This window comes from Amblyomma americanum, chromosome 7 (assembly GCF_052857255.1).
Source record: "Amblyomma americanum isolate KBUSLIRL-KWMA chromosome 7, ASM5285725v1, whole genome shotgun sequence".
Taxonomy (NCBI): Eukaryota; Metazoa; Arthropoda; class Arachnida; order Ixodida; family Ixodidae; genus Amblyomma; species Amblyomma americanum.
Window position 1 is genome coordinate 27,851,136 of NC_135503.1, and position 14,040 is coordinate 27,865,175.

At 48.9% G+C, this 14,040-nt stretch overlaps 1 protein-coding gene across 4 annotated transcripts in view; it reads right to left on the reverse strand.

Annotated features, from left to right (window-relative positions):
• Window positions 1–735: 735 nt before the first annotated feature.
• LOC144098741 (uncharacterized) overlaps window positions 736–14,040 on the reverse strand; it is a 53,104-nt gene continuing 39,799 nt past the window's right edge. The window contains exons 2-6 of one of the 4 annotated variants that reach the window (XM_077631587.1): window positions 13,935–14,026; window positions 8,332–8,600; window positions 3,326–3,405; window positions 2,196–2,377; window positions 736–1,161 (exon numbers count right to left, since the gene is read on the reverse strand). In XM_077631587.1, coding sequence (XP_077487713.1) covers window positions 1,125–1,161; window positions 2,196–2,377; window positions 3,326–3,343 — 237 coding nt within the window. In that variant the 5' untranslated portion in view covers window positions 3,344–3,405; window positions 8,332–8,600; window positions 13,935–14,026 and the 3' untranslated portion in view covers window positions 736–1,124. Of the gene's footprint in view, window positions 1,162–2,195; window positions 2,378–3,325; window positions 3,406–8,331; window positions 8,601–13,934; window positions 14,027–14,040 lie in introns of those variants that run through there. The other 3 variants (XM_077631588.1, XM_077631586.1, XM_077631585.1) reach the window with 3 other exon arrangements.

Genomic DNA, 14,040 nt, shown 5'->3' on the forward strand with positions numbered 1-14,040 from the left:
GCTGTAATCTTTTCCCCTTATCGCAGAAAAAACAATGTCGGCGTTGTTGTCGGCATGACGGAAAAATCTGGATTGGTCAAAAAAGGTGGCTGTTACAAGAGGCTCCCATAGATGGCGCCAGCCACACTAGCGGCGCGTCGGATCTTCAGTGATCGGAATAGAACGTGCCAAGCGCACGGGCTGTCGGCCGCTGTCTTCCTCCTCACCCTCATATATACAGGGAGCAGACAACTGCGACGCCTCTCAAGCTGCAACACAGCAGTAGGGTAGCAGAAGACCCGTCGCTGTATTCCTAGTAACCGCACCTATGTAGCTAACAGAGAAATCGAACCCCTGACCCCCGGGTCGCGAGCCAGCCTATATAGCTACACCACGCAGGCACTTTCGTACGGCTTGGTTAAAGCTGCGCTTTATATGTTTGTCATATGGTCTTTCACATAATTGTGACTGTGACAGAGGAAACAGTGTCCGCGTCAGCGCGGGAAAGAGGAACCGCTGTCGCGCCATACACTTAAAGGCTCGCGCATCTTAAAATTCCCCCAACTTTTTCTCCTGTAAGAAAAACGATGGGACTCTAAGAACATAAATTATACGTGGAATTAGTTCGAGCTCCTTTATTACGACATTTCCCCCAAATCAATGAATACGTTCAAAAATGCAATGATGACATTTCTTAGAAAGCACAACTCAGATGCGTATAATGAAAAGAGAAGAAGGAAGTAACAGTCAGTCATCGACCACGGCGCACCGTTGAAAGGAATGCATCTCTTTATGCACGAATCGTGAGCACCCGACGTGCCTTGTAATATCGGACATCTGAATTACCCGGTCGGGAGCCAAGATTCGGAGAAACCCATGAAGCGCGCAAGGCTGCACAAAGCCATTTAAAGAAAACAATGCTAGTCAAGTTGCTGCATTTGCTAAAAGAAATTGTTTGATGGTCCTTTGTTCGACCAAGTAAAACAGGATCAGCAACAGTCGCTGTCATTGGGGTTATGCTACCATCATATCTAGAACCCGATTCAGGCCACAAGACGGGCTGCACGCATACGAGGCTGTGTAATGTCCACGGTGTGAATTAGACTTGTTTGCAGATGTGGTTGGTAGCTTTGGGTAGTGTCCTCTCACAGGCTTCGCCTTTTCCTGTCCAGGCTGTCAGGCCTGCGGAAACACAGAGGGAAGTAACGTATTAATCTCGCTGGAACGGGTGCTGAAAACACCGTGGTCCACAGCATTCAAGTGCAAACTGAGCCTTGTTCGATTGGTATACCATACTACGAGTGGGCAACCACTCGCCACACCCCCTTCCTTTCCCCTCTCCTTGAGAATCATATGACTGGGGTAAGTGAATTCTGGACGTGATTCTGGAGAACCAGTTCTCTGCCCATCCTTCTGGGCCAGAACGCCCTATGTCAAGCACTATCGAGCTTTATCAATCAAACTGCACTGCTGATATAATTAGTTCTTCATTCTCCTCATCCTTACTTGGCTGCAATTATACTCTGAGGACAACCATAGTTTCGGTATGTTCTGGACCAGCCTAAACGAGTGAGGTGGCGTGTGCTCCTGCTTCTGTGTATTCAACCACCCGGCCGGATAGAATTCTTCTAATTGATTTCCTGGTTGACAAACAGGCGATGACTACAAACGGGCGTACCTTACAGTCTACTGAGGAGATCAACGCTTCACGCCAGGCAGTGTTAGAATCTCCCATGTGCACAGTGGTCCACTCTTTGGGTGAACACGCGAGTGTGTGGCCGCGCTCTTCGGTGCGCCCGTGCGTTCGACACGGCCGCGCATCGAATCAAAGCGGCGTACGCGAAGAATAACCTCGAGATGGGGCTTCCCGTCGCCTGCCACTTCGCACTGATGCGCGGCCAGGGTAAGCATTGGCACTCCGATGGGCGTGGGCGCACGCTCGCGTGTACACCGTAAGAGTGGATCCCCCTGTACATGCATCGTTCAGAGTTGGACAAGGGGAGGAGATGAAGCGTCAGTCCGCTGAGCAACATTTCGACACGGGGACTTGTCTTTGTCTCTTGTGTCATGATGCCGAAACATAGTTCAGCTCACTGAGGACTACCTTCCCTCCACACAAACACACATATTTTTCTTGCTCAAATTTGAGTTTCCATAACCATTTTCCTCCCTATTTTCTATGCCTTCGTGCTTGTGCGACTACGCGCATGACATACCCGCAGCATTTGCTGTGCGCCAGGCAGCAGATGAAGTTCCTGCCGGAGAAGTCGACGTCCTGGTCGCATATGTCGCATGCAGTGGTGTTGCCTATGTAGGCCAGGTGAACGGCCGACACGCCGGTGGGCTGCTCGCTCAGCAGAATGATGGCCACACCCACAAGGCAGCAAGCTGCGGCCAGCTGGTCATAGACACGGGCGCTACTCGTCAATTGCTGCAATCGGTCTATCCGCAGTGGAGGACATGGTACATATCAGTGCGCCAAGCAGTCGCCAAGTCGCAACTGTGATGAGTTTAGCTACGAGGTCAAGGACGGATGCGATGACGTTACAGCGGGACGTTGCAGCTGATGGTATCCAGTTCGTAAAAGGGCCGATCGCGACAGGTTAGAGATCTAAAATACGAATCGAACATGCGTCTCCTTATATAGCTATTATATTTCGGAAAAGTTATTGATCAAACAAATTTTATTGACGTGGCTCTATAAGTCGTTAATGTGGCGGGGTGAGGGTCAGGAAGACATCGTTACCATCGCTTCGGTGACATCAAAATTTAACCAAAAGGATGACATGTGTGTTGCGTGTTGTTAATCTATAGAAACAAACATATTTTACTAGAATGTGGTAGCATCCAGCCAGATGTCGACGTAGACATAGTCCCTATCCCTGAGACCCTATTGGGTTTGGTGATAAAGAAGTGTGAATGAAGCTACGGTAGACGTTAGTAAAAACAATTGGAAGATTACTGTCTTAACAACAGGGCAGTGACGTAGAGATAAATGTTCAGAATTTAAAACTGGGATAGCATAAAAGTTAATAGAATTTTTAGTTTTAGGAGGAAGAATTTCTAGATCGTAGCTGTAAACTGGAAAGATTGTGTATATAATATAGAGCGATATGAATAAAGAAAATCTACATAAATATATGTTTTCTACAAACCTTGTTATTGAAACTTTTGTGTGGTTCACGATGTAAAGTTTTACGACAGTGAAGTGCAGTCGTTGCATTTGAGCATGAGTACCAGCCAACAGGACACCATCGGCTGTTTGGCAAGGGCTGTTTCACAGAGAAGACTGATACCAGCGTTTTAGCTATACGTTTCCAGTTGTTGAAATGGCCGGCACACTTACCACAACAGCTCGACCCATGGTTGAATGTCGAAAAGCTGAGGTAGAAAGGCCTTCTTCACCCGCTTAAGTCAAATCATAACCTGGGAAGCAAAATAGAAAAAAAAGCGTTACTGCACGCAAAACTGATATCACCTCAGTTTTTTCTTCGCGCACGTAACCATATCTGTCTATTGGATTTATCACTGTGGGCATCTCTCGATGTACGACTCTAGCCTGTATGTGAGAGGCTTTCAGTAAACGTTGCGTCCCGGGCTGTAGCCTTAGAATTATTACTCGTTCAAAATCTGTCCGTTTGGTGTTGTATATGGTGCTGCCACCTTCCAGAAGACCTCCGACCACTACCTGCCCACCTTCGCCCTCCACCTATTTACACCCCTTAAAACCCTCCACCCACCACCAAGCAACCGAATGGTACAGACCAGCGGTTAAACGTATTAAAATATCATCGCCTTAATCAACACCACAAACATTATGGCGATCATCATCATAAGATCAGCCACGTACACTGCAGTACAAAGGCCCCTCACGTCAATATGCAACAAACCTTATCCTGCCCTATTTCCAGCTACCCTACACTAGCTTCTTCCCAATCTCATCTGCCCACCTGACTTTCTGTCGCTCCCTGCTGTACGTTTACCATCTCCTGGAATCCACCCCGCTACCTAATTAACTAAGGCATGGTAGAAGCAAAACATAGCAGAGGCCCCAGCTGTCCAATCTGCATTACAAAAAGCGTGCCGGAAGTCACGTGTTTTTGCGCAAGGGAGCATGGTAATTCTTGGCGCAACACAGCGCAGTCATATAGGCGTTTGCATCGCACGTATCGAGAGCCGTGACTGGGTCAAGTTTGCAGTTCGCAGTCTTATAAAAATCACTGTGTTTCGCGGGTACCCCACAGTTTTGGGAGGCCTTCTGTCAGAGACAGTCCTCAATGTAGCGTCCCTAGTTCGCTTAGCATACGGACTTTAGGTAAAGGCTTGTTTCCGAAGCCTGTATTTGCTTTCGCCTATATTAGGCTTGGCGCCGCAGCGTCTCTGTTCTCTTTTGGCGCGCTTTTACGAGCTTCATGCGGTCGTTTCCCTTAGCGCTGCAAGCCTGTTTGAAGTAACACAGAGGTGCAAATACTTTATAATCACAGCCACCGCATGAAGAGCCGCGAAAGCCGGGGCAGGATGAATATACCACGTTAACCTCGTGGCCGGGTGTTATGTAAAACAGGCGAAGGTACACTTCGGCATGGAAAATGAGAGCCCGGCTCTTTTCCAGACGTACGCGACCTAGGCACCTAGGCACGCAAGAGCGGGTAACTAAATGCCTTTGTTCCTGACCGATCTAAGTTTCACTTTACTGGCGCAAAGCAAGATCGTCTACTCCTCCTTGACCTACGCGGCGCATGCGCAAGCGAGCATAGACGCGGCAGAATGGTATGGCGCACCCCTCACTTCCGGCTTCAAAAATTGCGATTTCAAGACCTCTCCTACGTTCTTTCTTTCCTCCATGCCATAACGCAACGCCGATAATCGGTTGTCTGCTTTAAATACTCTACCCATGTCAATTTCCTCTTGTCAATTTCACTAACCTTTTTGCCCTCTTCCTGTCCCTTGAAGTTGCACCCATCACTTTCATTTGCATAGCTCGCTGCGTTGTCCACAATTTAACTTCAAGCCTTTTCGTTAGTCCCCAACTTTCTGCCCCTTAAGTGAGTGCTGGAAGAGTACAACTTGTTGAATGTTCCTAGCAAGGGTCAATTGTCGGCAGAGGCAATAACGCAAGTGTGCATGCGCGCATGAACTGTGTACACAGCTAGCACGACATAAAATGCCCCTGAAGCACTGTCGACTGAGCATCGTCAACTATACTACGGTTCATACATCAGGTGCAACGCAGTCAAAGCTAGCGCTCTTCTTTGCGCTGCCTGCATCCGCGGCCAAAAAGTAGTGCGTTCATTGTGGTGAGCGAAACGTAGTGAATGTTTTGCCTGCAGCCTTACTACATGACACATTCGTCATGAGATTGGTTAAAGGGACTCTGAAACGCCTTTTGAGGAGAGCACATTAACTCAATCACTGCACTGTGTTGCCATGAAAAACGGAGCCAAATAATACTCTTCTACACGCAGCAGACGACCCACAATCGCGCGTCAAAGTTGGCGAGCCCTTCCCGGCGACTTTTTCATGCTCGTACCCTCCTCCGTCCCCCGCATCTGCGTAGACAATGTTAGAGGTGGCCATTGGTTAGATTCTTTCGGACGTCAGGCAGCTACCATGGCCGCGGCCAATAAGCCGCTTATCTCCGGCGGGTCGGGAAGCTCCGCTCCCAGAGGGGGGTCGGCGAAGGAGCGCCTACCTTCCAGCGTGCAAAAAGTGACGAGAGGAGAGGGAAAGGCGCGAAGACGCTGAAATTCAAATTTTAACTACAGATAACTCAGCTTCTACAAAGCTAATTTAAAAAATACTTGCTGGACACTATTCGTGAAGCGGCGTGCTTCAATATAACAGGCATGCCGCAACTTTATTAGAGCCCCCTTCACAGCCCCTTTAAATGCACTCTTATTGCTTACAACACGATGTGGCTTTCTCGTGCCTTAGACCACTAGGCCACAGAACAAGAGCGGAGTAACACGCCTCCCTTTATTTTTCCACGCGGACTATTTCCGTACCTTTCACAGCGTTGCACCTGATGTATGAAACAGAGTATATGTATTAATAATTTTAGCCGATTCACGGCCAGGACACTTATAACTTCGGTGAGTGCAAGACCCTTTCTTCCGTTTAAACAGCCACCTGATGCGTTGATAGTGCAAGACATACAATAGGACATTTCCGGCTACGTAACATCTATGCGGACACTGCAGTAAGAAGTTAAAAGAAATGCAGTTAAGAAAACTCGTTTCGGAAGTCAATCGGACGCTAGAGGAAGAGCTTGGGTCTTGTTATTTGTATTCTTTCCAGTTTAACGCGGCCTGGCGTATAAGGAAGAGCGTCGCGCCGTTTCCACACGGAAGCGAATCCAATATGCGGCGGTGATCTGAGATAATCTTCTGTGTTTAGGGGCGGCTTCGCAACTTTATTCCTTTCTCTTCCCCCTTTTTTTTCTGGTTACTTGCGTCATTACCCCCCCCCCCCCCCCCCCCCCCACGATCTGTGTTTCCTTAGCCCGATGACTTCCGCTACCGGGAGTCACGCTTCCGAGCGAGGTTCGTGGTTACCGCACGCGCATGAATGGACGCGGAAAAGGCGGACCGGAAGTGTCTGTCTCGCGCCGTCCTGCCATCGAAATAAATGGAGACGCGGATCTTGGGCACGTTCTGTTTTGCCCCGCATAATAGAAAAAGGACAAAAGAACATAAACAAAACAGTTCCCTGCTTCGTTCCTGAGGTTTTCGAACGAACTAAAGCTGCAGTTTCAAAGAAGTAAATAGGTTAAAAATAGGATTAAAATACTCTAATCGTGCATAGAATAGCGTTCAAAGAAGCATGTGTAGGTACCATCTTTGCGAAAAGTAACCAGGAAACGGGATTTGTTTCTAAGCCGTATAGTGGAGCCTTTACAGCATCCATAAAGTAAAAAAAAAATGGAGCGGACAATTTAGCTCCGCCTTAAAGGGGCTCTGAAACGCCTTCCGAGGAGAGCACATTTGCTCACTTAATCACTGCACTGTGTTGCCATGAAAACCAGAGCCAAATAATACTCTTCTACACGCAGCAGACGACCCACAATCACGCGTCAATGTTGGCGAGCCCTTCCCGGCGACTTTTTCATGCTCGCACGCTCCTTCGTCCCCCGCATCTGCGTAGACATGGTGCGAGGTGGCCATTGGTTAGATTCTTTCGGACATCAGGCAGCTACCCTGGCTGCGGCCAATAAGCCGCTTATCTCCGGCAGGTCGGGAAGCTCCGCTCCCAAAAGGGGGGGGGGGGGGGGGGGGGGGGGTGCGACGGCTATGAAGCAATGCGGGGAAGCAGTCCTTTGAATGTTATCCAAATTTCCTGCCGTGTTTCACTGGATACGCAAGGGGACAAGCCTTCGGCACCTCATTACATCGTCAAGAAAAAGCAAGAAAGCAAGAAGGCAAGAAAAAGCGGAATGTAATTTATTTTTTAATGTGATGATCAAGCCTTTGATAGTTACGGGAAGCTGCCAGTTCAGCCCAATATTTCGAGTGTTTATTTCCTCGAAACTACAGAGGAAGAATAGACGGGAAGCACCGATCGTATAATTGTCCAATCACGTGGTGAGATAATAATAGCCTAAGGACACACGCGACGTCTCGTGCTCGCCGCATACAAGGTCGTTCTCGCAGAATAATGCGTAGTTAACGTCCAGAACCTCGTGCAGCTGGCTAATGGTACATGCCATTTGTAAGGGAGCTGTTGCTTTGCTAGATTCAAGACTCGTCTTAGGAAAGAAAAAGGATTCCTGTCGCGTTAACTAGATCCATGGGACTGATATCCCGATTTTCCTGAACGGACACAAGTGTAGAGCAAGACTACCAGTTGGAGCGTTGTTTGCAGTCCGCTCTTAAGTTTGCTACTTATCCTCGATCACTGAGGAAGACGCTTGCAAGGTCGCTTCTGTGCTAAGTTCGGCTGCTTCAGGGAAGAAGTCTACATAGACGTGCCTTGCTACGCTTTCAGGGCAGGAGTACCAATAACATACAGCGTGTACCCCTCGAAGGTACTCTTCACCTCACTACGCTTCTCTTCCGCTTCACATACGCTTCACCTGCGCTTTCCTGATGCTTCACTGACGCTTTCATTACGCCTCACATGCTCTTCACTTGCACTTCTCCTATGCGGTGTGTGTACTTTCACTTGCGTTTCCCTCACGCATCACATATAACGCTTCACGCACTCTCCGCATGAGCTTTCTTTCCACCTACCATTCGCTTCACAGATGCTTCAGTCCGCTTTGCTGGATACAGTTCCGCAGTACGACCCACATACGCTTCCCTTTGCAAGACACTCGTGCATGGACGAATCCGTCCGCACATCAGCGCCGCTTACCTGCAATCCAGCTGCAGGGGGCGCGGCAGTGGTCTGCGTGTGGGCTGCCCCGTCGCCGATTAGTCCACAGTCACCGGCCAACGCTTAGAAGACCTCAGAGAAGACGACGTTCCGATCAGCTGGAGTAGCCGCAGCTCGGAGACGCCCGCACAGGGAAAGTGAGCCTCCGTGAGCGGCGGCCGCGCGCTCTGCTCGTTTTGTGCATCGTTCGCGCTCAGCCACCGGTCGCCGTCGCTGCCGCCTTTTTTTTTCTCTTCTTGCTGTTCCTGCTGCCGAGCCAGAGGAGGAAAGAAGAAGGTATCAAAGAAAGAAAGAAAAAGAAGCGTACGTCGAAAGAGAAAAGAGGCGGACGACATTCGCGGCGACGCCACCGCCGCGGTTTTTCTGGGCTCGCTTCCTCTCGTTTGGGCGTCTGACCTCGAAACCCCAAAAAAAGCGAGAGGCCCGCCGCGTGTGCCCACTCTCTGATTGGAAAGTCGAGCCATTAGAGTCGACTGTACGCGACGAGACACCGCGCGTCTTACGTTTTGTTTCTTCCTCTGGGATTTCCCTGCACTTTCCCCATCATCCTCAGCTCTTGCTTGCTCAGTGTCCGCGTCTCTTTCTTCTACCTTCTCTCCAGTCACTCTATTGGAAACCTAATTTTGAGAGCAGCGCAGCGGATAAAGGCGGTAGGTAGGGCGGCGATTGCGGGTCCCGGTGCAAGAACAAGAGGTGGCTCTCGAGGGAAGGAAGGGGAGAGAAGGTTAAGAGAGGGGAGGCACGTCATTGCCGTCTTAAGGTGAAGTGAACGCGTCGCGAAGCGCGCTGTCTTGGTGCACTCATATGAGACGCCTTTAAGTAACAACGGCGGTGAAGGTCTGGGTCAGGGGACATAATCACGCGCTAGTCATCAAACGCGTCTCGCACTGGTTTTATATATTCGTTTATCAGAGTACCCATGCGCATGTAGGCATTAGACTTGGGGGAAGGGGGGCGGGCAAAAATAATCCAAACAAAATGCAGGAAATATAACACGGCATGGATATGTGGCGAAATATAACCAAAGCGCTGCGTACAAGAACACTGTACTATTTTATGACAGTAATCATAATGACTGAGAAAATACCTCGTTTTACAGAATCACTGCGACATCCGTTGGTAACTTGTTCCACTGAGTTATAGTGCGAAGAAAGAAAAAGACATCTGATACACTCTAGTTTTAGGAGATATATACTTCTCTATTCTTATTTACCTGATCTAGCCGCAATGACACATGATCATGCCTGGAAAAATACTTTCCAGGGTTTATTTCTAGTGCCAGAATTAAACCTGTTAGCTAAAACTGTCGACCTCAGAGTACCTCGTTTCTGAAGCGGATTCTGTCAGATCTGCTACTACATGGCTACATACGAACTTTAGCTTTGCGTAAACCATAGCAGCTGTCGAAAAGCACAAAATCAACAGTGCCCTGTTTCGTCTCTTATGCCCCGTTTCACCTTTCAAGCTGAGTCAAGTACGTAGCGAATGGGACCCGAGGGCACCTCCCTCCAAACTCAAGCTCACCTCTTGCTGTGACTAGAAAACAAAATACGACGCCGAATTTTTATAAACGTAGGGGACTCTCGCGGACGGCACAACTGTTTGTAAAACCCTCACCCTAGGGCCCTTGAGTATCTGTAATAAATAAAAGATCTGTTTGATTAGGATCTTTGTTTTTTTCACTGTCTGTTCGATTCCGCTGCACTTGCTCCATCAGCTCAACAAGGGGAGTACTTTGGCATTCGTTTTGGCAGTGCAGCGCGCACCGCGCTGCACTAGCGTATTCGTTTTGCAGTAGTGCCCGCCTATAGTGCAGCACGAATTCTTGGCTGACTTGCATTCCCTGAAGGGAGCATACGGTCCCTAGAAATGTTAGGGGCCATACTGCAGTGCAGCAAGATGGCGGCGTCCACGTACAGGTCGAAGACGACATGACAGCCGTGCTAAGAAATGGTCGCAGTTATTTCAGAAAAAAAAAAAACGAGGTATGCGCTGTTGTGGCGTCAGAATGGCAAGCCTGAGTGGTCGTTTCGTTAATTTTGGTACACGTCTAACACGAAACATTTATTTACGTAAAATTGGTTAAAGAAGCGAAACACGCTCTATAAAAGAAAATTGATCTGATGTAGCCAGCGCATACGGCGACGCAGAAAGGATCGCGTGGCAGAATCCACGTTTTAGACCCAACACTAAGCGAGCCAAATGCAAAGTCTCCACTTTCCGGCATTCCCGCGATACTTGAGGCTCTCTTTGAGCTATAGGCGGTGGGACTTATTTTCTCCGCTACGTAATTTCGAGAAATTCAATGGTCGGAGGTATCGGTGCCGCTTTCGCTTGATAAGGTGGGCGGTTCGCTTATCATGTCGTTTGAGAACTGCCTTTCATGTATACTCTGCCTAAGCCGTATAGTTTGAACAACTGTATATATTTGCGAACAAATACAGTGCTTGCGGCAGCACGTCGGACTGTACGAGAAGCGTGTTCGGCTCGGAGAAACAGCCAGTTGATTGTGTGACAGATGTTCTAGGAGGTATGTCCGTCATCACAGTACACGTATACATCGCGGCGTTTTAAAATGCTGTCAGTTTAGAAATGAAATTACGTGCTTTTTATACTCTTCTTGAAACTAATTGTCAGCAGTTCAACAACGGCGGCCTTCATTTATGAACTGGGAACTAAGAAAAATGAATGAAAAAGTTTTGTTTACATATGTTTATAAGAGCAGCACTACTGCCGGTACCGCTGCCTGGGGGTAGCGTTGTGCGCACATATTGTAGTGTTTTTAGAAATGCATCGGTTTTGAAATGTGGTTTCATACTTTCACTCTGTTCTGGCATGTACGCGGATTTTGTTAAGGAAGGGACGACCTCGTGGGTATGTTATGGATCCCACGAACAGCTGGTGGCGGAAATTCTAGAGCTATAACACTCTTCCATCAATAAAAGATACGATATTTTATATCAGTAGCTATACCAGGAAACAGCGATATCGCAGGAAATCATCCCACGGACAAGGCCGCACGAAATGCCTGCCACGACGGTGATGTTGCTTCGATCCCAATTTCGAAAGTGGACGCAGCGGGCAGGCTTCGAACACTTGCGCTAGAGATCACGCTTGCCTCGTGGAATTTCGTCCAGTTTTCAAACTCACGTCTACAATCCCTGGACTCTGACCTGAAGCTCCGGCTTCCATCCGGACTCCGGAAGCAAATTTTCCGTGTCGCCTGTGGCTTGTTGTCGCATTCACAAACCACTACTCCTGTATTATCGGTATGGCTGATAACCTTGCATGTGCTATCTGCAGGTTCGACGAGACCATACAGCACACATTCTACAGTGCCGAAAAGTAGTCTCTATGCCGCACGCTGGAGCGTCTTGATGCACGCCCGCTGGCGGAGAGGAAGATTCTAGCACAGTGGCCGCAGCGATCTTCGGCGGTGAAGGCCTGCCTGGCACTGCCCCCTTTTGGTCAGATATTTAGGGGAATCCCCCAAGGTTGAGCTAGCCGTCTCGGTTATCTCAAATGGCAGAGCGAGTGCGCCGGTGAAGTGGTTGTCCTGGGTTCGAACCCCGCACCAGGACGAATATATCTTTAACTACGAAGTTTCTGTGGAAGCTGTATAGCTTTCTGTGGTGACTTGTAGCCTTATGACGCAGCTTGTATGGATGCCATTGAGTGACTACTCCCTCATTACTGTTCCGTTTCCTGAGAGAGAGAAAGAGAGAGAGAGAGAGACAAACGGAAAGGCAGGGAGGTTAACTAAGCAGCGCCCGGTATGCTACCAAACACGTGGGAAGGGGAACGGAGGGAGAGATAGAAAAGGGAGAGAACAAAGGCAGGTCACTTTTCCACATGTCCGTTGGCCATTACTTGCTGGGAGTTTGGCTTGCACTATAGGCTATGAATTTGCCGCACGCTTTTAATGCGAGAGCGTTAGGAGCGTCACAAAGGCGAGAATTGTCCCATGTCGTAAGCGTGTGTGTGAAGCCCGCACCTGCTTTAGGCGGTGTTTAGGAAAGTTGGCCTCTCTCCAAATGCCACCGGTCAGCCGTCCCATCTCCACTTGCAGGGAAGGAAAGGCAGAGGCCGCACGAAGAATGACTCAGCAAAAATTAAAATGACTAAGACGGAAATGACTGAGACAACAACGGGACTATATCGTGCAAAATATACAGCTATACCAAAGAGCTATACCAATGCAAAAATGAAACTTGCGGGAGCTATTTCTCGGGAAGAACAGCCTGGGTCTCACAACCCCGTCGGTGGCTGTGGCTGCAGTGAAGTGGCGCATCGCTTAACCGCCGCGCCACTGCGCCAGTAGTGATATGACGACTTGCAGCAATCACAATGTTACGCATTTTGTGTAGTTTCGTAGTCGGAATTGCCAAAAGAATCACAATTGCAGTAGATTGGGGAGTCAAAGACAATGGACTCAGAATTGAAATAGAATCATAATTGGAAGGGAATCAGAACTAGAAGAGATCTGCGAGTGAAAGAAGAATGCTATTGTATTTCCAACTGATAAATCCAATTGATCGCACCTAAACTTTTGCATGCCAACTTCACTCTGCATACTCCTTTTTCTGATTCACCTTTATATCCTCTCCTCCATTTTCCCCCCGTGCATGGTAGCAAACCGGTTTGTTCTCCCAGCTAACCTCTCCACCTTTCCTTCTTCTCTTCCTCCTCCTCATCCTCTTCCAGACAACTACCTCAAAAACTGCTTCAATGCATGCAAATGCATGCATGCAAAACTACTTCAATGCATGCAAATAAGCATGCATTGCCATGGGCCACACCTTCGGCTGTTATCCCTGCCCGGCAACCGCAGCGCCACCGTGTCTTGTTACGTCACAGGTCAGTGTTGATCTATAAGGGTTGGTCACAAAGTATCTGCCCTATCGATTCCTTACTTCACTGGAGTGTAAAAGCTAACGAGCCTTCGCAACTGATACGCGGAATCAGTTTACGTAACCACGTACCTTTCAAAGCTTGAAGCATCAGAAAGAGGGCAGTGTTGGACTATCCCGGCCGCTCGCTAGCTCAAGGTCTCGTTTGGGCTACGTATCTTAAATTCCTCCACGAAGCGTTCTTACGATAGCGCGAGCGCATGGTAGTTCTGTCAGACTTCAGCAGTTGCACCTCGGCTTGCAAATTAAAAGCGGAACAAATGAAGGACATAAACAAACTATTTACTCTTCGCGGCATTCTCACACGTGGTACGTGAAACATACAGAAGTATTGCATGCATAGCGCTTATTAGTGCGCGTCGAAAGAGCCTGTTTTTAATGTTAGGGATGGCCCGTCGTCACGGAAGTGGTTGGAAGAAATCCAGAAAATTTTTGAGCTAACGGTGTTTCGTCGAAACGTTAGTACCACATGAGCCCCCAGCTGAGTCGACGCTGGCTCTACGTAACAATGCTATCAAGCCGGTGCGGGTCGTATATCAGGGGACGACGTGTTTTGACACGTATATTGTCCCGACCTCGACCCGCGCCCAACAATTGCTCGGCCGCACGACGCGGGAGCAGCTCGAGCGGCGACAGCTTTTGCGCATACAGCGCAGGCGATCACGTGTTTACCTTGGCAGAAGCCGAGCGGCCGAAGCTGGTCAGACTCTCATAGTCCCGGCGTCGGTACACACAGAGGCGACGTCGAATGCCGGGCCGTGCTCCTGTAGAGGATAGG